Source organism: Silene latifolia, chromosome 10 (assembly GCF_048544455.1).
Source record: "Silene latifolia isolate original U9 population chromosome 10, ASM4854445v1, whole genome shotgun sequence".
NCBI lineage: Eukaryota > Viridiplantae > Streptophyta > Magnoliopsida > Caryophyllales > Caryophyllaceae > Silene > Silene latifolia.
In genome coordinates, this window is record NC_133535.1 from 161,625,330 (window position 1) to 161,649,496 (window position 24,167).

The following is a 24,167-nucleotide window of genomic DNA, read 5'->3' on the forward strand; positions in this document are numbered from 1 at the left end:
CTAAAGAGATTAGGAATGTCGCTCATCCGGTCGTCTCTAATGAGCAATGTAAATACCGAAATATTAGTTACAATTTTCTCACTTTTCAAATTTACATTATTATATTACTCGCTATTATAGGTCGTGATTTTACAATGAAAATGCTTTTGACCTTATTAAAGCAAATCTCTCCTTTTCTTTTTGTTGGACGTTGGCCTAACTCTCCAATGGGGTATAAGAAAACAGAAGACTTTGACTTGGCCCCATATGAAATGTTAATCACAAAATCTCACTGAAGACGGGCTATATCCGTCACAAGCTTGTGACGGATACCGTTTTCTCTCACAAAATGCCCATTAAAAGGTGAGTGGAAAGTACATGGGGGCGCCCCACCTTGTCCTCTCTCCCTTTTTGTGAGAGGTCACAAGCTCTTACCCGAATCAAAGTCCTAATCACCTAAACAAAATCATCATTGATATTAATCTTAACATGGTAAATAATTTTTCAACAATAATGATGTATTATGACCTTGTTGGTAAAATTAACTCTAATGTTAACTATTCGAAAATAATCATGGATTCACTCTTAGGAGCACTTGTGTGCAGGGGCGAATCCAGGATTTAAAATGTGGGGTAGCGAAATTTTTGTAATATAATTTCCCACTAAAAAGAAACGAGAGCATACGAACATATATATATTTCTTAACAAATGGTCTGTTTGTGATTATTCATAACAATATTGCTTTGTGTTGTTAACAATTACACTGTAGCTCGTAGTAATCTAGTGATTCCTGTGATCATCTTGTTTATACGAACAACACATATAACCATTTAGCATAACTAACATAATGTTAAATAAAAAATTGTACTCGGTTATTATGGAGTATAAAAAGTGTATATATTAGCTGACGGTTTCCAAATGTAAGATTAAACTCATTCCATTTTCTTACTTTCTGTCCATTCTACTATCAAATTACCGAGCTTTAACTATTAATATGTTGGAAATTAAATAATATTACTACCTAGGAAAATAAAATACAAACCTCTATTATAGAAACTTTTTTATCGATTGTAAACACAAGCAATGGACAAAGTATTTAATTGAAAAAAGTAAACTTTTTTATCGATTGTAAACACAAGCAATGGACAGTTTTTAATTGAAAAAAAAAACAAATTGAAAAAATAAGCAATGCTTCAACAGTCCTTAGCAAGGTTCGAACACGGGTCTACAAGATGAGTAGACAACTCCTTGACCACTACGCCACAAACAAACTAATGTTTTATTTACAACCTTTCTTTTACTTATTCTTGCATTTAAGACAGCAGTTTTTGGGGTTGCAGACCTTCGTCTTCCTCGATAAAATTTCTGGGTTTGGGGTAGCACTTGCTACCCTTTAGGTTCGCCCCTGCTTGTGTGCTACTATCTCATTAGTTTTCTTATAACCACCATCTTACCATGAAGAGAGAAGAAGGTACTTTAATATGACTTAGATGAACAGTAGGTTGATGAATCATGAGTAGTCTATAAAGTTGTTGAAATGTAAGGGTGAAAGTGACAGTGGTAGTAATGGTGACGACGGAGATGGAGATGGAGATGGAGATTGAGATGGTTGATGCGTTGGTATTGCTTTGAACAAACTTTTGATAAGGTGTTTGGCATAGAGAGGAGTTTTTTCAGATTTTGTTGGGTGAACAAAGGGAGAAATATGGGTTATATGTGTGAAAAAGGAAGAAAAGAGCAAGTCAACGCCGGAAAGTTGACTTTTTTTCGACGGAAGTAGATTTTTGGCAGTCTTTCGCAAAATGAAGAAATAAAAGGTAATTGAAAGCCAAAAATAAAATGAAAGGTAGTTGTTTACAAATGACCCTAAATAAAAGGTAGTTTTTGACAAAAAACCCTTCTTTTAATTTTAGTGAATTTAGAACCGTGCAAAAGGGTATACAGAAACAGAAGACATTGACTCGAGTCCATATGAATGTCAACACACAATTGATATGGATGTTGAAACGTAAAAGTTGGTGTAGAAAACTTTGGTTGATATGAATGTAAATTATGTTACATTTGCAAAGTAAAAAAAGGAAAGACAAAAAGACTTTTCAACCTGACGTATAGGAAACATAAGAACTAAGAAAAAGTTGGTTCTTATTTAAGAACCAAGTTCTTTATTAGTTTCCAAAAATTAAAATAGGTTGATGGAGATAAGATAATTAACAGTGGTGCTTTTGACTTAGAATACCTTGATCTGCATAATAATCACATGAAAGATAGTTTGCCGTCTTTGTTGGGACAATTCACAAACTTGAATTACCTTGATCTTTCGGACAATGTGTTGGAAGGTCGCGTTCCTGCATCTTTTGTGAAATTGTCCGCTTTGAAATATTTGGATTTGTCATACAATTATTTGAGCGGATTGGATCCAGATTTTATTGGACATTTAAACCAGATAGAGCACTTAGACATCTCATCGAACTCCCTCCAAGGTATTGTCTCCGGCATTGCTAACCTCTCGAAATTGTCATATTTGGATATGAATTCCAACAATCTGAGTCTAAATCTCGACCCCAGTTTCAACTGGCGACCTTCCTTTCAGCTTCAAATAGAGAGGTATCAACTGCTTTTCGTTCATTTGCTTGCACTTCTGATGCATTGAAATCGTAGTCAGGCTATATTATACCTGTCGTTCACTTTTTACGAGAAATGAGAATTCAATCTTTGTCTGCTTTTCGTTCATTTGCTTGCACAATCGCATAATACATCTAGACTTAATTGATATGTATGCTACGCTGTGAGGAACTGTTCAAATAAGAGAAACTTTTTCTATTATTAGTGAGCTACTCTTTCGATTAATATACCTTATCAATATAATCTATAAGTCAATGAGCTACTCTTTCTACTACAGTTAGTTTTACGATGATTTATTTTTTGATCTTATGAAGTGAAAACCCTCTTCTTTTTCGGCATGACACTAACTCTTTTTTCCGTGTAAAAGGGGTATAGGAAAACAGAAGACCTTGACTTGGCTCCATATGAATGTCAATTTTCCTCATATATTAAATCATATCATGTTCTTTTCCCAAACTCCACTGGAATTTTTTATGAGGTCAACCACTAAACATAAAATATTCAAATTATTTCCTCTTATTGTGAATGGAGTATCCTACTTTTTCTTTGTTAGTGTTTTTATGCAATGTTCCACTCAGTGGTGGAGCTAAAGAGACTAGGAATGTCGCTCATCCGGTCGTCTCTAATGAACAATGTAAATACCGAAATATTAGTTACAATTTTCTCACTTTTCAAATTTACATTATTAAATTACTCGCTATTATAGGTCGTGATTTTACAATGAAAATGCTTTTGACCTTATTAAAGCAAATCTCTCCTTTTCTTTTTGTTGGACGTTGGCCTAACTCTCCAATGGGGTATAAGAAAACAGAAGACTTTGACTTGGCCCCATATGAAAGGTTAATCACAAAATCTCATTGAAGACGGGCTATATTCGTCACAAGCTTGTGACGGATACCGTTTTCTCTCACAAAATGCCCATTAAGAGGTGAGTGGGAAGCACATGGGGGGTATCCCGGCCCACCTTGTCCTCTCTCCCTTTTTGTGAGAGGTCACAAGCTTGTGACGAGATTAGCCCGTCACAAGCAAGACTAGCTGAATGTTAATACACATGATCTAGAATCTTGCAGCTTAAAAATGGGCTGTTGGACACATGTATAGGCCTAGGGTAAGAAGACGCACTTTACCCGCATAATCCCTGAAAATTGCATGCGCGGTCCTTTCATTTGGAGCCCTTAGATTTTATATTTCCGCTTATGTATTTTCTATAGCTGTTCATGGGTCATCCCGCCCATTAGGCCCGCCCGTCCAGCCCGCTTATTACGTGGGCTTGGACAATTATTTTTTACCCGAAAAATTAAGAGGGCGGGCCAAGCCCAGCCCGCCAAGTTAAATGGGCGGGTATGGACAACAAGAAAGTCCCGTGGGCCGGCCCATTAGGCCCGTTTACTATTTAAATCCTTTACTTTTACTCTTAAAAAAAGACATTTTCAAAGAAAATTGTATCAATTTTATATGGATGTGGAGCACTAAAATAATACGAAACTATAAAAGTTAAAATATAACGAAAATATTTATATATTGGATACCCTTATATATTTTAATTAATAAAACATCTAAATTGAAGTTTTGTGTTACGGCCCATTAACCCATGGGCCGCCCGACTTTTGACTAATGGGTGGGCAAGGGCAATGATAATTGGCCCATAATTAAGCCCGGCCCGCCCACTAAGGTTTTAAAGGGCAACTTTTTCCTTCACAGCCCGGCCCATGTCCGGCCCAAGCCCGCATTTGAACAGCTCTACTATTTTCATTTCTGTTTTTAGTTTCATTTAGTATTACAAGACTATTTTCTGCGTGTCGAATCTTGGAGTCTCATTTTTAGTTTAAGATATGTTTTTAGGCGTTTAGAAAATATATCGCTATTCTACACATTCAATGTATCCTGCTACCAGGACAAAACTATCAAATTTGCCTCTATGAGAGGTGCTAGTCTATATAAACCGCTTCTCATCTTTAAGCTTGATATTGCTTGTCTCTTGCTTTCAATAATCGTATTGCTTACTTTTATTGCTTTCGCGTGCCGAACTTTGATAATCGTGACTAGGATTCCCGACACACACCCCGAGTCCCGAGAAGCGTGCTAGTGGGCGATCCCTCACTAGTACGAGACCTTTGTTGCTTGCATTCTTGCCGTAGAGTTGGGCAAGAGTGCACACCACGATCCGGCAAAAGTACCGGACCGTGACATTTGGTATCAGAGCCCGTTCTTCGGACGGGTTTCTGCAAGCCGCATTTGTTCATCGGAATCGATAAAATGGGCAAAACCGTGGAAGAACGAGTGGGATACTTAGAGGATGCGTTTGACAATCGACTTCCAAAACACGAGGGCATCGTAATCCGAATGTGGGAGAGCCTTGAGGAGCCGGAAAAGACGGTTAGTGGCTTCGAGTCGGCAATGATAAAGATGAATGCCCAGATCTAAGCGATCAGTGAGGCAATCCCCGACGATCGGTCGGAAGAAATCATTCATCTCCATCGAAAGATCGAGGAGCTAGAGAACACCTGCGCCACGCTCTTGAAAGCGGTGGCCAATGACGGGAAATCTTTAGGGGGCCGTAAAGTGAAGGCGCCCCAACCCCGAACTTACGATGGGGTGAGGGATTCGAAAGCGATCAATAACTTTGTCTTATATATGGAGCAATACTTCCGAGTAAGTGGGCTCGACGAAAAAGGGAAAGTCGACACGACAAGTATGTACTTGGTTGACGACGCCAAGATGCGGTGGCGGGCTAGGTACAAGGAAATCGAAGCGGGCACGATTACGCTAACATCGTGGGCCGACTTCAAGAGGATTTTGAAGGATCACTTCTACCCCGAGAACACCGAGTTTGTCGCTCGGAGGAAGCTGAAGGAAGTAAAGCACACCAAATCAATCCGGGATTATGTGAGGGAATTATCAGCGTACATGCTCGAGATTGCGGAAATGACCGAGACGGACAAGATATTCGAGTTCGTCAACGGATTGAAGAGGTGGGCTCAATAGGAGGTAATGAGGCAGAACCCCAAGGCTCTATCTTCATCCATATCGGCTGCGGAGCGTCTTCTCGATTTCCACGGGGAGCGAGAGGTACCTCGAGATGTGGCAGCAACGGAGAATACTGGTGCGCCTCAAATTGGGTTCAACGGAAGGAAGCCACAAGCTAGTTCGATTTCGGTTGGGAACAGTCGATTTCGTTCACAGAGGAGCCAAGCTCAAGCGGCGAGCAGTTCGAACTCGCTTAAAGCTCATCTTCAAAGGTGGGAAACTCAACTGCGCTACAACAAAGAAATCGTTCGCGTGCTTTGTGTGCAAGGGTCCTCACAGGATGGCCGAATCTCCCAACAAGGCTCAGTTCAACGCGATGATTCAGAAGATGCCAAAAGGGGGCTCAAGAGCGTCTTGACGGGACGATGGCCGACTATCACCAAGAATATGACGAAGACTTGGGTGATTAGGAAGACCAGCCGCGTGTGAGCTCACTACAGCGAATAAGTGGGATGGGGAAGTTGGACGAACCCCTCGCCAAGAAATCCACCGGGCTCATGTACGTGCACTTGATGGCGAATGAGAGGAAAGCACGAGCCATGATCGACTCGGGTGCATCCCACAACTTCGTGACTAAAGAGGAAGCTGATCGATTGGGACTAGTTCTGAGCGACACGAACAACTGCCTCAAGACAGTTAATGGGAAGATGAGACGTGTCCAAGGAGTAGCTAAGAAGGTCGCGGTTCAGGTGGGTGAATGGGCAGGGGAGCTCGACTTCACCACCGTTCCGTTAGACGACTTCAAGTTAGTACTCGGGATGCAGTTCTTTATGAGAGCATTAGCAGTGATAAAGCCAAGTGACGGTTCGATGCTGTTGATGGGGTCTTTCTTAGTGAAGACCGTGGATGGGGACGAGGACAATGGGAACTCTCGGATCTCGGCAATGAGGGTGATAGCGACGCCGAGACGGGGGACGCAATCTTGGAGAGTACTCAATGGTTCAGCGGAACCGAGGTTGAACAAGACTCGAGCTAACTACGCTGCTAAGTGGCCCGAGAGACAAAATGAGAGTCTACCACCTCAATGGGGAGTAGACAATGAGGGTCGGAGGAAGCTGAAGGAAGTAAAGCACACCAAAATTTTCTATCGTTTACATATTTGTTTGTTACAATGAAGATCTTGATACTTTTCAGTTTTTAAGATCAAGATCACAATTATATGGTATGCAATCACAATTAATGATCATTATTTTAATCGCGTTGGATATTGTGATTTAATATCATGCTAATTTGGGATTTTATTTATTTAAATAATTGTCTCACAGTAACTATTCTTATAGGATCCTTGCCTCAACACATAGCTCGGGATTGGTCTTATACCCGTCACTTGGAGTGGCTTGACCTTCACAACAAATTTCTTACCGGGACAATATCTAAATGGCTGGGCGATTTAGAAATTGTTAAAGTGATAGATTTGTCTTCAAATCTACTATCAGGGGCAATCTTTGATGGAAATAATGCTTCATCACTTTTTAATTTTGGAGACTCTTTACAAGTGCTTGACCTCACTGGCAACATGTTGTCCGGAGAGATACGATTAAAAGAGGTTCCCTCGTATGCTTTTTTGAGAATCCTTAGTCTACGAGGAAATCATTTTAATGGGCCTATTCCCTCACAACTCTGAAATTTCAGGTTGCTTTTAGTACTAGAACTCACTCAGAATAGTTTGGCAGGACACATTCCTCGTTGTTTAGGCTCCATGGAATATAGTGTTGTTGGCATCAACGATACGAGTTTAGAAATTGAGGAAATCGTCAAAGGAATAGTTGAAGTAAGCACCGGAACAAGTGGGGGTAAGTCCATTATTGACCTCTCCGGGAATTATTTAGTTGGCACAATAACCGAGGAGCTCACAAACATATCCGCATTGTTTGCGTTGAACTTATCACGTAATCATCTAACCGGACACATTCCCGAAAATATAGGCAGCCTGAAGATGGTCGAATCTTTGGATTTGTCGAATAACCATCTTTCAGGGACGATACCGCAGAACTTATCTTCCATATATCATGGCTAAGCAAGTTGAATTTGTCCAACAACAACCTACATGGCCCTATTCCATCAGGTAGTCAACTCTAAACTCTTGACGACCCATCTATTTATGCGAACAATTCGGGTTTTTGCGGATTTCCCTTGCCAAACGATTGCACTAAACTTGACTCGCCACCAAGTTTTACAAATGTTAATCCAGGCGCCGGAAAAGATGATGTCGAGAAAAAAGATAGATATGAAAACTTGTGGTTCATCCTAGCCGTAATGTCTGGTGTTGCTACGGGATTTTGGGGCGTGGTTGGAACTTTCGTAATAAAGAGGAGTTGGAGACAAGCTTATTTTCGGTATGTTGAGGATCTTGGTGATAGAATATGTACCAATCAAAGTGAAGGTAAACAGGTTTAAGAAGAGGTTCAATGAAAATTCCTTAAGAAGTACGTAGTAGTTGGTATGAATTCAAATACACGGGTACTCTTGATGTAACACTACTACGAAAACGCGGGTTACCGACGGAAATAAGCTTGCCGTACTGACGGCTTTTCCGTCGGTATTTCCATTTCTTGACGGAAATTCCGTCGGGAACCAGGGTCAACGTATTTCGTCACTAAAATACCTATCCCGACGGAATTTCCGTCAGTAAACACAAATACTGACGGATCACTGACGGGAAAACCGTCCTTTGTTTCTAGCTTGTAAGTGATGGAATTTTCGTCAGGAAATTAAATACTGACGGAAATTCCGTCACACTATGACACGTGGCATTTTTTTGGCGCCATTCAGAAACACGTAAAGAAGGGGGATCTGACGGAAAATCCGCCAGTTTTTATGATTTACTGACGGAATATCCGTCAGATATGCCAAATGCCTCACAGCTGTCATGGACTGTTGCGTGTGAATGCCAATGATGGAAATTCCGTTAGGTTTTTGGAAATACTGATGGATATTCCGTCACATGTTTTTTAGCGCCATTGACTTTGTCAACGCGCCAATTACTCCTGACGGGAAATCCGTCAGGAATTTGTACCGACGGAATTCCTTCAAATAGCCGTCAGTATCCCGTGTTTTCTGACGGCTTGTTTTTTCCGTCGGTATGTCCGTCACTAAGCCGCGTTTTCGTTGTAGTGTAATAGATGTTGCTAATGAATTACGATTTGTATGTATTCCTTCCCTTTCACTGCATTATGTGATTTGAACTGTGTATTGTTTAACATATGGACTTCATGCCGTTGTAATATGCATTTTAGTAATGTTTTCAATTTAAGATGAAAATGTAAAGGCGACAGTAGCTTGCACAATTTATGAGATAGTTGTTACTAGAATTTACTGACTTGTGTTGTCTGATTTTTTAAGCTGCAAATTCATACTCGAGTTTATTAGCGACTACTGCAAAAATGATTCTTAGCCCGCTTAAATATGTCGAATGATGGTCATACAAAAGCCATATTACTGGTTGCTTAGACAGTCGAGAAGAAAAAACAATGCCGAGAAACAAGTGGAAGAACGGGTGAAAAATTACCGGATTGATCAAACTACTAGTGTAGATCCCGCGCAAATGCGCGGTAAATATAGGCCTTTTAATTTTTAGTGTATTAGTTATATATTTTAGATTTATATCTCGCGAAATTTTATAAAAAATAACTAATATTAAAATTAATCAAAAGAATTGAATAATTCAATGAATTGTGTTTTTTTATGAAAATATTTTAACTACATCAAATTTTTTAAAAGAATCTTTTTCGTCACGAAGTTAATAATAAGAGATACAGTTTTTATGTATAGATTATTTTAAATGCAAAATTAGTTTAATAAATAAAAATCTAATTTGTTTTTATATATAAGTTTGAGCACTTTGGAGGAAAAACTTTAGAGAAGTTGTATTCTCTTAGTATATAGGAGGATTTATACTTTTAAAATTTGCACCTCAGTAATATTTATCAGTTAACTCCATTGTATTTTGATATGAAACAAAAAAATTGAAATGGAAAACTAATAAAAAAAATTGTTTAAGTTGTGAATTTATTTTAGTGAATGTTTTTTTGTCACGAAACTAATAGTAAGCATGTGTCAATTTATTCTCTACAGTAATAATTATTGCATTATCGAAAATTTTAGCAACTTATACTTTATAATGTAATATCAGTTTTATTTTATTTTAATGAAAAAATCATAATTATGAATTTATTTAAAAAATAGAGTTTATTTATAAGAATATATTCATTGAAAAGATAATAATGTAATGAAAGAAAATTTTATTTATTACCTTATTTAGCTAGATGCTTTTTGGAGGGAAAACTAAGAGAATTTTTATTCTCTTAGTAGTAGGGGGGATGCCGCAATAGATAGAGAGGTATGAATTGCATTCTTCATTCATTGTTCTAAATAGGTATTCATGAGCACTTAAATCAACTAGTAAATGATCGAGTTGTTCTAGGGTAACCAATTAGCTAGATTGTATTGTTTGGTGTATTTAAGATACATTGAAATTTTAGTAGAAATGAGAATTCAACCTTCGTGTGCTACGGAGTACACATTAACATAATGCTCTATGTTTTCAAGCTTAATAATCAAACATGTACTCCCTCCGTTCCAGTAATATGTTTACACTTGCTTTATTTTCCCCTCACAAAATAAAGAAAGTGTAAACATCTCATTGGAACGGAGGGAGTAGAAAATTTTGTGACTAAGTAATTTAAATATACATTTGATTTGATATGGGTGTTTTGAATGTATTTATTAGTCAAGAATTTTGCAACGTAAAAAAGGGTGTAGAAAATTTTGTTGACATGGATGTTTGGATGTGAAATTGCAATGTACGGAGTATTTATTAGTCAAGACTCAAGACTAGATTTTTCAAATATTCTCAAATATATATTAAAGCACCACTGAAAACTTGGAAGATATCAGTCACAAAAACAGAATATTAAAACTGATTAATTTCCACTTAGTATTATGGGAAGAACCTCCTTCCTCTTTGTTATTGTTCTTTTGCATATGTTCCATTCATCACAATATGGACATGGCAAAGAACCCGAATCCTTAGGCTTCGTAAGGTGCAAAAAGCACGAACTTGAAGCTTTGTTAAAGTTCAAACAGAGCTTTACCAAAGATCCTTTGAACCGCCTTACTTCATGGGTTGGTGAAGATTGTTGTCAATGGCATGGAGTCACTTGTGACAATATCACTAACAATGTCGTCAAGTTGAATCTCCGTACTATGCCGCCACATTATAATTACTTTGATGATGATTATGGCTATGATGATCATCTCGATAATATAATTTGTCTGCCGGATTATGATGTTTCCATGGTATCTTCTGGAATAAGTCCGGCTTTGCTTGAACTTAAGCTTTTAACTTACTTGGACTTGAGCGGGAATGACTTTTCTTGGAGTCACATTCCAAAATTCATAGGATCGTTGACGCATTTGAGGTATCTAAATCTCTCCTCGACTAACTTTTCTGGCCTCCTTCCGCCTCAACTTGGCAACCTAACTAATTTGGTACACCTTGATCTAAGTGTTTGCGATGGATCAGGTGATATATATAATGATGATTTCAAATGGGGATCCAGTCTTATAAAATTGCAGTCTCTTGACATGAGCGGGTATTACCTGTCCCGGTCACACGACACATTTAAAGTGCTCAGTACACTTCCTTCTCTTTCAGCACTTAGTTTATCTGATTGCGAATTACACAACTCGCATCTATCAGAGCCATTTACATGGAATACTTCTGGTTCATTTTTCCCCACTCTTCAACATCTTGATCTTTCGTCAAATGCCTTTGAAGGCCCACTTCCATCTATTTTTAAAAATATGGTTTCTCTTCGATCCCTCTCTCTCTATTCCAATAATTTAAATGGATCAATTCCTCTCTGGCTTAGAGCCATGAAGCGCCTTGAAGTTCTTGATTTGAGTAGAAATGGTTTTAGTTATGTGGAAGGTGGAATTATGGGGATTATGGGAAATCCTTGCAACTTCAAACACTTGGATTTGTCCACCAATAATATTACTCAAGGAGATATCCTAGAGCCTTTAATTATGAGTTTATCAGGGTGTGCTGCTTTTGAGTTGCAATACCTTGCTCTATCATATAATATGATGAATGGTAGTTTGCCATCTTCGTTAGGACAACTTACAAACTTAAATTACCTTGATCTACGTGCTACTTCGATGAATGGTAGTTTGCCGTCTTCGATGGGAAAACTCACAAACTTGAATCACCTTCATCTTTCAAACAATGAGTTTAAAGGTCGAATTCCTACATCTTTTGTGAATTTTTCAGCTTTGACGTATTTGGATTTGTCAAATAATAAGTTGAGCGGATTGATTCCTGATTTTATACGACATTTAACCCAGATAGAGTACCTAGACATCTCATCAAACTCTCTCCAAGGAACCGTCTTGGGTATTGGTAACCTCTCAAAATTGTCGTATTTGGATATGAATTACAACCATCTTAATCTCAATCTTGACTCTAGTTTCAACTGGCGACCTCCCTTTCAACTTCGATCTTTTAATGTTCGTTCTTGTGTCATAAACACGGTGTTTCCTCAATTGTTAAGAAATCAAACTCAGATTGAATTATTGGACCTTTCTGATACGGGCATCTCAGGAGAATTGCCCGGATGGCTGTGGAACTCAAGCTCTCTTCGAGGATTATATCTTTCTGGCAATCGACTTACAGGTTCAATATAAAGTTTTTTTTCTTGAAACATAGTTAACCATTCAACTTATCATGAGGCATAGTTGTCCGTGAATAAAATTATATCAACTTTGGAAAACTTAATTCACGAAATCACGATGAATTAATTACAAATTTCGAATATTTTGAGGCGAAAATACATGTTTTGAAATTAGATTATTTTATTAGAGTATGCAAGAGTTTTCTTTTAAGAAAGATACATGATTTTTATTTTCTACTATGAGTTTATAGATCAATTTGATTTCAAAAAGTTATCTAATGAGAGTCCAGTGATGTCACAGACCTACCGCAACCCTCTTCCTTTCTCCGGGCTTGAAACCGGCATTAAATGCTCGAAAACACTCACATGCGGAGTTGATTGTGTTAGATATTATACCATGGTAACTCGTGCTTTTATTTATTTAAACAGTTTTAGCTTTCTTATAGGATCCTTGCCACAACATATAGCTTGTGATGGACATTATCATAGTTGTAACTTGGTGTCGCTGGACCTTCACAACAACTCGCTTACTGGGACACCTCAATGGCTGGGCCATTTACAAAATGCTGAAGTGATAGATTTGTCCTCAAATAAGCTAATCGGGGCAATCTTTGATGGAAATAATGCTTCATCACTTTTCAATATCGGAGAAAACTTAATCTTGCTTGATCTTAGTGACAACATGTTGTCGGGAGAGATACAATTTAAAGAAGTATCCCATGATGCTAACTTGGAAATCCTCGGTCTACGAGGAAATCATTTTAATGGGCCCATTCCCTCACAACTCTGCAAAATAGAGTCGCTTTCAGTATTGGATCTCGCTCAGAATTCTTTGACAGGACACATTCCTCTCTGTTTAGGTTCTGCGGGATTTAATGGTGGTGTTGATATGAGGCATAACCCTCTACAAGTTGACGTCATTGTTAAGGGAATAAGTGAATTGACAGGGAGTCAATCCATTATTGACCTCTCAAGAAATTATCTAGTTGGCAGTATACCCAGGGAGCTCACAAACATATCTACATTGTTTGCGTTGAATTTGTCATATAATCACCTAACCGGACACATTCCAGAAAATATAGGCAACCTGAAGACCGTCGAATCTTTGGACTTGTCGAATAACCATCTTTCAGGGACTATACCACAGAGTTTATCTTCCATATCATGGCTAAGCAACTTGAATTTGTCCAACAACAACCTACATGGACCTATTCCAACAGGTAGTCAACTCCAAACTCTTGACGACCCATCTATCTATGCGGGCAATTCTGGTTTATGCGGGTTTCCCTTGCCGAACCATTGCACTGAACTTGATGCGCCACCAAGTTCGACAAGTGTTAATCCCACCGTCGGAAAAGATGATGTCAAGAAAGAAGATAAATACGATAAGTTGTGGTTCATCTTAGCCGTAATGTCAGGTGTTGCTACCGGATTTTGGGGAGTGGTAGGAACTCTGGTGATAAAGAGAAGTTGGAGACAAGCTTATTTTCGCTATGTAGAGGATCTTGGCGATAGAATATATGTGCCGGTGAAAGTGAGGGTGAATAGGTTCAAGAGGGGGTTCAATGAGAATTTATAAGGACACTGGTGCATTATAGATCTTGTTAACGATTTGTATGTATTCCTTCCGTTTACTTGCATTATGTGATTTGAACTTTGTATTTTGTACCATATATGGAGTATGGACTTCATGTTTGTATGTATTCCTTCCGTTTACTTGCATTAATGATGTTGAACCTCAAATAATTATCAAAGAACCGAACTTTCTGCTTAATTAGATGTCATTGAAATTAAAGAATCAACCTTTGTCTGCATTGGGATACTATGAATCAGCTGTAAAACAATCTGGGTTTAATTATAATGTTGATTCGTATTTGAGTGGGCTTTAATTTTGATAGAAACACATTGAGGAAATTGGTTGGAAATAGAAATAAGCAATGCGCTGATGCTAATACAATGATTAATTGCCTAGTTGGTTAGAATGAATTCAGTTAAGATTGCTTGGGAGTTGTATGATGGGTTATGTTGTAGAGGAGTTTTTGGTGATTGTAAGACGATACGATTTTATCAGTCAAACATTCTAACCAGTTTATGCACAGCCGGACATGCGGCTTCTGCTCCGCAAAGTAGAACATTGAACTTCACATTTTTGATTTAATTTTTGTATTAATCAAACTATACCGCAATATCATGAAGCAAGTGTAAGACTGGGAGACGAATTACTGGATTAATCAAACTATACCGCAATAGATACCGAGGTATGAATTGCATGCCTCATTGTTCTGCAGGACATGTTAGATTGTCATGTTCATTTTTTATTTTATTTTTATTTTTTTTATGTATTTATGAAGCATCAGAATTTAATCGGACTATTTGTAGGAGCCATTAATGCATTAGGGTAATGTTGGTGTTCGTTGTGGTGTCATTCTGTTTTTCTTGACCATATTAGGTACGTCCACGTTGCGATTGCACTAACATTTTCTTGATCACTCTCAGAGGAAATACAACAAGAATAATATACACAAAAGACTTAAGACCGCTCTTATTACTAGTCTTATAATTCAAAAAGCAATTGCACTAACATTTTCTTGATCACGTTTTATAATTCAAAAAGCTTGATAAATATATCCACGTTGTCATTTGCTGAAGAACAATATTTTTTACGTCGAAAATACATGCGCCAACCTTCCTGGAATTTTGCAGCCATTGTTCCAAAAATGGAGAATCCAATACAACATAAACTCTCTTTTGTCACTGTCGATTCAGGAAATACACACACATTTGATTACAACGTATGCAGTGAATCCTACATTTAAATGTTTTCAAGCTTAATAATCAAACATGTAGAAAATTTCGTGACAGAGTAATTTAAATTTTGACTCATTTACAGTAGTCTTAAATTTCTTCGGAATATTGAAAATTAACTGTATTCGTGACGAGATGGGAAAAGTATTACTCAGCATTGATTTATACAACAAACGATAGAAAATCTATAAACATATGAGTTAGGACAGGTCCAGTAACTTTCTCTCCTTTTTCGTTATGGGTGTTTGTCGATGTGGCCCTAACCGTTTTTAATGAATTTATACCCTACAACGGCGTACAGGAAGCAGAAGACCTTGACCTGAGCTTCATATGAATTTCAAATATACATTTGATTTGATATGGGTGTTTTGAATGTATTTATTAGTCAAGAATTTTGCAACGTAAAAAAGGGGGTAGAAAATTTTGTTGACATGGATGTTTGGATGTGAAATTGCAATGTACGGAGTATTTATTAGTCAAGACTCAAGACTAGGTTTTCAAATATCCTCAAATATATATTAAAGCACCACTGAAAACTTGGAAGATATCAGTCACAAAAACAGAATATTAAAACTAATTAATTTCCACTTTTAGTATTATGGGAAGAACCTGCTTCCTCTTGGTTGTTGTTCTTTTGCATTTGTTCCATTCATCACAATATGGACATGGCAAAGAACCCGAATCCTTAGGCTTCGTTAGGTGCAAAAATCACGAACTTGAAGCTTTGTTAAAGTTCAAACAGAGCTTTACCAAAGATCCTTTGAACCGCCTTTCTTCTTGGGTTGGTGACGATTGTTGTCAATGGCACGGAGTCACTTGTGACAATATCACTCACAATGTCGTCAAATTGAATCTCCGTACTATGCCGCCACATATCAATAATAATTTATTTGATGGTTATTACTTTGATGATCACTGGCAGGGTATAATTTGTATGTCGTTTTATGATGTTTCCATGGTATCTTCTGGAATAAGTCCGGCTTTGCTCGAACTTAAGCTCCTAACTTACTTGGACTTGAGCGGGAATGACTTTTCTGGAAGTCACATTCCAGAATTCATAGGATCTTTGACGCATTTGAGGTATCTAAATCTCTCTTTAGCTAATTTTTCTGGCCTCCTTCCGCCTCAACTTGGCAACCTAACTAATCTGGTACACCTTGATCTTCATGTTGTTCATGAATGCTATGAACAAAGTCTTTTATATGGTGAAGGGTTCGGGTGGGCATCTGGTCTTTTAAAATTGCAATCTCTAGACATGAGCGGCTATAACCTGTTCAGAGCGCACGACACATTTAAAGTGCTTATTACACTTCCTTCTCTTTCAGCCCTTAGTCTATCTGGTTGCGAATTAGACAACTCGCATCCATCTGAGGCATTTATAGGGAATACTTCTGATTCATATTTCCCCACTCTTCAACATCTTGATCTTTCGTCAAATGGCTTTGAAGGCCCACTTCCATCTGTTTTTAAAAATATGGTTTCTCTTCGATCCCTCTCTCTCTATTCCAATTATTTAAATGGATCAATTCCGCTCTGGCTTAGAGCCATGAAGCGCCTTGAAGTTCTTGATTTGGGTATGAATCTGTTTAGTTATGTGGAAGGTGGAATTATGGGGATAATGGAAAATCCTTGCAATTTCAAACACTTGGATTTGTCCAACAATTTTATTTCCCAAGGAGATTTTCTAGAGCCTTTGATGGGTTTATCAGGGTGTGCTGCTTTTGAGTTGCAATACCTTGCTCTATCAAATAATATGATGTATGGTAGTTTGCCGTCTTCGTTAGGACAACTTACAAACTTGAATTACCTTGATCTGCGTGCTACTTCAATGAATGGTAGTTTGCCGTCTTCGATGGGAAAACTCACAAACTTGAATCACCTTGATCTTTCAAACAATGAGTTTAAAGGTGGAATTCCTGCATCTTTTGTGAATTTGTTGTCAACTTTGACGTATTTGGATTTGTCAAATATTAAGTTGAGCGGATTGATTCCAGATTTTATAGGACATTTAACCCGTATAGAGCACCTAGACATCTCATCAAACTCTCTCCATGGTACCTTCTTCGGAATTGGTAACCTCTCAAAATTGTCGTATTTGGATTTGAGTTTAAACTATCTTAATCTCAATCTTGACTCGAGTTTAAACTGGCGACCTCCCTTTCAACTTCGATTTTTTAATGTTCGTTCTTGTGTCATAAACACGGTGTTTCCTCAATTTTTAAGAAATCAAACTCAGATTGAACACTTGGACCTTTCTGATACGGGCATCTCAGGAGAATTGCCCGGATGGCTGTGGAACTCAAGCTCTCTTCAAGGATTACATCTTTCTGGCAATCGACTTACAGGTTCAATATATAGTTTTTTTTTTTCTTGAAACCTTTATTTACATTCAATGTTTGTTGTGGGTAAAAGGCTGTATTTGAGAATTTGAGGCCTGTGCGAGAAATAGTGCATAAAACGTCAAAAATAAACACCCTTTTTCATTTAGAATGTTTTCCTCTTGCATTTTTTGAAATAAAATCAATTATATCTACAACCTTTATAGTTTTCATCATACTCATTTTAATGTTTAAGGGCTTGCTTGAAATCCATGAAATAATCTCGGGGTAAATTACACTCATGCCAAACATGAAAAATGCACCTTACCTATCACTCCCTTATTCATTCTCCTCTTTTTACCCTCAATCCAAGCAAGCCCTAACATTGTTAACCATTCAACTTTGGAAAACTTAATTCACGAATCATGATGAATTAATTACGAATTTTGAATATTTTAAGGAGAAAATACATGTTTTTGAAATTAGATTAATTCGCCATGAATTTATTAGAATATGCAAGAGTTTTCTTTTAAGAAAGATACATGATTTTTATTTTCTACTATGAGTTTATAGATCAATTTGATTTCAAAAAGTTATCTAATGACAGTCCAGTGATGTCACAGACCTACCGCAACTCTCTTTCTTTCTCAGGGCTTGAGACCGGCAGTAAATGCTCGAAAACACTCACATACGGAGTTGATTGTGTTAGATATTATACCATGGTAACTCGTGATTTTATTTATTTAAACAATTTTAACTTTCTTATAGGATCCTTGCCACACCATATAGCTTGTGATGGACTTTATTATTATAGCCGTACCTTGGATTTGCTGGACCTTCACAATAACTTGCTTACCGGGACAATACCTAAATGGCTGGGCAATTTAGAAGTTGCTGAAGTGATTGATTTGTCTTCCAATCTGCTAACAGGGGAAGTCTTTGATGGAAAAAATGCTTCATCACTTTTTAATATTGGAAACTTTTTAATGGTGCTTGACCTCAGTGACAACATGTTGTCCGGAGAGATACAATTTAAAGAAGTATCCCCTGATGCTCAATTGGAATTCCTCGGTCTACGAGGAAATCATTTTAATGGGACCATTCCCTCGTAACTCTGCAAAATAAAGTCGCTTCGAGTATTGGAGCTCGCTAAGAATTCTTTGACAGGACACATTCCTTTCTGTTTAGGCTCTATGAGATTTGTTGATTATGCTTATATGAGAGGTGCCGATCTACAAACTGACGTAATTGTTAAGGGAATAAGTGAATTGTCCATCAGAACAATAGGGAGTCAATCCATAATTGACCTCTCAAGCAATTATCTAGTTGGCAGTATACCCAAGGAGCTCACAAACATATCTACATTGTTTGCGTTGAATTTGTCATATAATCACCTAACCGGACACATTCCAGAAAATATAGGCAACCTGAAGACCGTCGAATCTTTGGACTTGTCGAATAACAATCTTTCAGGGACTATACCACAGAGCTTATCTTCCATATCATGGCTAGGCAAGTTGAATTTGTCCAACAACAACCTACATGGACCTATTCCAACAGGTAGCCAACTTCAAACTCTTGATGACCCATCTATCTATGCGGGCAATTCGGGTTTATGCGGGTTTCCCTTGCCGAACAATTGCACCGAAATTGCACCAAGTTTGACAAATGTTAATCCTATCACCGAAAAAGATGATGTCAAGAAAGAAGATAAATATGATAAGATGTGGTTCATCCTAGCCGTAATGTCTGGTGTTGCTACCGGATTTTGGGGCGTGGTGGGAACTTTGGTGATAAAGAGGAGTTGGAGACAAGCTTATTTTCGGTATGTTGAGGATCTTGGTGATAGAATTTATGTGCCACTGAAAGTGAGGGTGAACAGGTTCAAGAGGAGGTTCAATGAAAATTCCTAAATAAATATTTGGTATGAACTCAGATACACAAGAGAGCAATGATGCATAATAGATCTTTGTAATGAATAATGATATAGTAATTCCTTCTCTTTTACTGCATTATGTACTATGTAATATATATAAGACTTGGTTTATTGTATTAATGAATTGTATGTTTACAATGATAAGGGAATGCATATATATAGCATTACATACATGAGAAGCCTAGGATATTTACTTTGATTTACAAACTATCTTTGCTATAATTACAATATTCATGAGATCAAATAACTTGTATAGGAGGGAAGGATAGATATGAGATTATGTCTTGGAGGAAGGGATATTATTTTCCTTAGATGAAGAGATATGGTTGATACGCCCCCGCAAGATGGACGTCCGTGAGGTGAGGCCAATCTTGGACCTTAATTCGAAATGTTGAGCTTTGTGTAACGGTTTAGTGAGGATGTCTGCCAGTTGATCTTTACTTGCAATGTGCTGAATTCGAACTTGACCATACTGCAGTTGTTCTTTGACGAAATGGAAGGATAAGGCCATGTGTTTCATGCGGGAGTGAAAGACGGGGTTTTTGGCATAAAGGGTGGCCGAGATATTATCACAAAAGATAGCCGGAGGTTTGGTGACAGTGATATGAAGCTCGGCTAGGAGGTTGCGAAGCCAGAGTGTCTCGGTTGTGACAGATGCGACAGCCCGAAATTCAGCCTCAGTGGTAGAGAGCGCGAGACCTCGTTGCTTTTTGGATGACCAAGATATGGGATTTCGACCAAGATAAATGATGTAGCCAGTGGTTGACATGTAGGAGTCTTTGTCGCCTGCATGATCTGCATCACAAAAAGCATGAAGACAAGAGGGTGAGTTGCGATATAATTGAATCCCAAAGGTTTGTGTTCCTTGCAAGTAACGAAGGAGCCTTTTAAGTGCAGTCCAGTGAGTGACAGTAGGGTGATGAAGAAATTGAGCAAGACGGTTTATGGTGAATGCAATGTCAGGCCGAGTTAGTGACAGATATTGCAAGCTGCCAACTATGGCACGGTAGGTGGCGTGATCATGAATGGAGTGATGATCTTCACGAGTAAGTGGCGGGGAGGTAGCCATAGGTGTGTTGATTGGTTTGGCATCGATGAACTTGTATTTGGTTAGTAGATCATAAATGTATTTAGATTGATTTAAATGGAGGCCATTGTGGTTTGGTACGACTTCAATGCCGAGAAAATATGATAGTGGTCCAAGGTCTTTGAGCGAGAATCGTTGTGCCAAATTTGTAATAAAGGTCTGAAGTTGGTTAGGATGCGGTCCAGTGACTATAATATCGTCCACATAAATGAGCATGTAAATACAGGTTGTTTTTGTTTGGAAAATAAATAGGGAAGAATCGGAAATAGATTGTTTGAATCCATAATTCAAAAGATAGGTTTTTAATTCTGTATACCAAGCTCGCGGAGCTTGTTTTAGTCCGTAAATTGCTTTATTGAGCTTACAAATGAAGTCGGGTTTGGATTGATCAACGAATCCAGGTGGTTGAATCATAAATACATCATCAGTAAGGTGGCCTTGTAAAAACGCATTATTAACATCTAATTGTCTCAAGGACCATGATTGCGTGATGGCCAAGGAGAGAATTAGACGAATGGTGGTTGGTTTAATAACGGGACTAAAGGTTTCATTATAATCAATGCCAGGTCGTTGATGAAACCCCTTAGCAACTAGTCGGACCTTGTGTTGTTTAAGGGTACCATCAAGATTGTATTTGTTTCGAAAAACCCACTTACAGCCTATGACATTTTGGGACGAAGTACGTGGAACAAGAGTCCATGTATGGTTGCGCTCGAGTGCTTGAAATTCGTCTTGCATAGCTTGACGCCAGTGGGGAAGAACAAGAGCTTGTTTTATAGTATTAGGAAGGTTGGCGGAGGTAGTGGTAGTTTGCGCAAGGTTAGCATAGCGAGGATTAGGAACCCGAATATTGTTGTCAAGCCGTGTTGTGATTGTCTTGGATGGTGGTGGATGGCCACATTTTGTGCGTGGGGCAGGAGTGGAAGTCGAGGGCTGATCAGAGGGCGAGTTCGAGGAGGAGGGCGGGTTGGTGGTAGTGGTGTTAAGGTCAGAGGCAGGAGGTGTGTCGATGGAGTTGGAGGTGGTGTTGTCAGTGGGTGATGCCGTGGTATGAGATGTATCGATGGAGGCGGAGGTGGTTTGTTCGAAGGGTGGTGACGTGGTAGGGACAGTGGGTTGAGTTGGTGTCCTTCGAGAGTAGACAATGGTGATGGGCTGACGGTTCTGGGAGCTGGGTTGCGGGTTGGGTGTGGGTGTGGTTTGAGGTGGAAGGAGAGGAATGTGGAGGGTGCACCAATCATCAGGAGGGTTTGCTGATGGTGGCGGGTTTGACTTTCGAGAGGGAAAGTCATCTTCAACAAACTGCACATGACGAGATGTGTAAATTCGATTCGTTTTTGGATCGAGACAGTGATAAGCGCTTTGGGTGTTAGAGTAACCGATGAATATGCAAGCAATGGAGCGATCCTCTAATTTATGTTTGGTATACGGTCTCAACCACGGATAGCATAAGCAACCGAAGTTATGTAGTTTAGTGTAATTGGGAGGAACACCCTGTAATTTAAAGTATGGTGTGCTACCATGTAAGGTTTTGGTAGGCATGCGATTGATAAGATAAGTAGCCGTGCAAAAGGCATACGGCCAATAACTGGTAGATAATCCGGCATAGTTAAGTAAAGCAAGACCCGTTTCAACAATGTGACGATGTCGTCTTTCGGTATAGCCATTGTGTTCGGAAGTATGAGGGGGTGATGTACTGTGGTTAATTCTGTCATTGTGGAGATTGGTATTTAATTTAATGTATTCACCGCCGTTGTCGGAAAAGAAACGTCGAATTGGTCTTTGAAAATACTTCTCGACAAGGGCTTTGAATTGCATAAAAATAGTAGTGGTTTCAGATTTTCTTTTTAATGGATATAACCAAATATATTTGGTAAAATGATCAACGAATATAACGTAGTATTTATAATGGCCTCGAGATATGACAGGACTCGTCCATAGGTCAGAAAAGACGAGGTCAAGAGGTGCCGTGGAATGTAGAGAAGAGACTGTGAACGGAAGTTTTTTACTCTTCGAAACACGACATGAATGACAATTATCGAAATGCATAGGTGATGAAACTGAAGTTTTATTAATTAATTTCATTACATCGTAGGATGGATGACCTAACTTATGATGTAACGATAGTAGTGACGATCCTTTGACAGCGGCTAGTGCGGCTGGTTTGGAAGGGCACCATTCATAGACTCCGTGTTTAGCATGGCCCTGGAGGAGGGTTGTCCCGGTTTGGATTGCCTTAACAAAAAACGAATAATGTGAGAAAATTACATAAGCATGGTTTTCTCGACATAGTTGTGAGATTGATAAAATATTACGAGAAATCTTAGGAACATGTAAAACATTATTGAATTTAAGATTATGCAAATTGAATGAACCTGTATTGGCAATCTCAAGGGTAGAACCGTCTCCAATGATCAAGTCATCCATATCGTCATATGGAGAGTGGAAGGCCAGGGTATCCAAGTCATGAGTCAAGTGGTGGGACGCGCCGCTGTCAAGGAGGTAGTTCGGGTTTGGTGATGGGTTGCCGTGGGTAGCTAGGTTGGCTTGGGGTGGTCCATTATGTTGACGGTAGTTGGGTTCGGGAAAGACGATGGTTGGAAATAGCTTGCGAAATAATGGGCAATTAGCTATTACATGACCAGTTTGACGACACCATTGGCATCGTCCTTTGAATGGTCTCGGGTTGGTATTGGAGGGTGGCTGATAAGGGTGGGAAGTGGCGTAATTTTGGGTGGATGCCGACTGTTGGGGGTGACGGTTGTTGCCACGGGTTTGGCTTTGATAAGCCGGGTTGGCAGATGGGTTAAAGTGGTTTGAGGAGGGTTGGTGTTGGAGGAGAAGCTCATGTTGCAAGAGCTTCTCGTGTAATGCCTCAAAAGTGATGGGGTTGTCACGAGCTCTAACTGTGTCAATCACGGGTTTATAGAGTTCGTAGTCTAGTCCTTTAAATATTTTTGCGACAACATCTTCGGTGTCTAAAACTTTGCCCATAAGAGCGAGTTGGTCGACACATGCTTTGATTTGGTTCATGTAGTCGGTAATGGTTTGATCCGTCGTTTTAACGATGGAATCAAGGCGTTCTTTGAGCTGTAAAATATGGGCTCGGGAAGGGTTGGCATATGTGTAGGCTAAGATATCCCATGCCTCTTTGGAGGTTTTCGCGCGTACAATGAGAGATTGCAAGGCGGAGGAGATCGTGCCCATGAGAGCACCTAGGATTAACCCATCTTGTTTTAACCAAGATAGGTATGCAGGGTTTGGGGTCTCGTTTTTGGCATCGTCAACAATGGTGGTGGGTGGTGCTTTCTCAGATCCATCGAGGAATCCAAGAAGACTGAATCCGAAAAGGATATGTGTGAGTTGAAAATGCCAAGCCGTGTAATTGAGCGGGGTTAACTTGACACAGTGGTTCAAGTTCAAGGAGGTTAAGGGTTTGGTTGTTTCGTGAGGGTTTGGGACGAAGATGTCATTGTTGGGGTTTGTCATGGTGATTGAGGGTGGCGGAAGGAGGGAGGATTGTCGTTTGAAGGAAGGTCGTTTAGGTCGTAGGTTGATGGCGGATCGATTAGGGCAATCTGATACCATATAAGACTTGGTTTATTGTATTAATGAATTGTATGTTTACAATGATAAGGGAATGCATATATATAGCATTACATACATGAGAAGCCTAGGATATTTACTTTGATTTACAAACTATCTTTGCTATAATTACA

At 38.9% G+C, this 24,167-nt stretch overlaps 3 protein-coding genes across 3 annotated transcripts; all 3 read left to right on the forward strand.

Annotated features, from left to right (window-relative positions):
- The first annotated feature begins 10,569 nt into the window (after positions 1 to 10,569).
- LOC141608808 (receptor-like protein EIX1) lies at positions 10,570 to 11,930 on the forward strand. Its single transcript, XM_074428152.1, has 2 exons — positions 10,570 to 11,807; positions 11,903 to 11,930. The coding sequence occupies exons 1-2, from the start codon at positions 10,570 to 10,572 to the stop codon at positions 11,928 to 11,930; spliced, it is 1,266 nt and encodes a 421-aa protein (XP_074284253.1).
- A 1,261-nt stretch (positions 11,931 to 13,191) lies between these two features.
- On the forward strand, positions 13,192 to 13,881 carry LOC141608809 (receptor-like protein EIX2). The gene has a single exon (XM_074428153.1). It carries the CDS (start codon positions 13,192 to 13,194, stop codon positions 13,879 to 13,881), a length of 690 nt encoding a protein of 229 aa, XP_074284254.1.
- Positions 13,882 to 15,969: 2,088 nt separating this feature from the next.
- LOC141608810 (receptor-like protein EIX2) lies at positions 15,970 to 19,338 on the forward strand. The gene is made up of 3 exons (XM_074428154.1): positions 15,970 to 17,452; positions 18,194 to 18,496; positions 18,614 to 19,338. Exons 1-3 carry the CDS (start codon positions 15,970 to 15,972, stop codon positions 19,336 to 19,338), a joined length of 2,511 nt encoding a protein of 836 aa, XP_074284255.1.
- Positions 19,339 to 24,167: the final 4,829 nt, after the last annotated feature.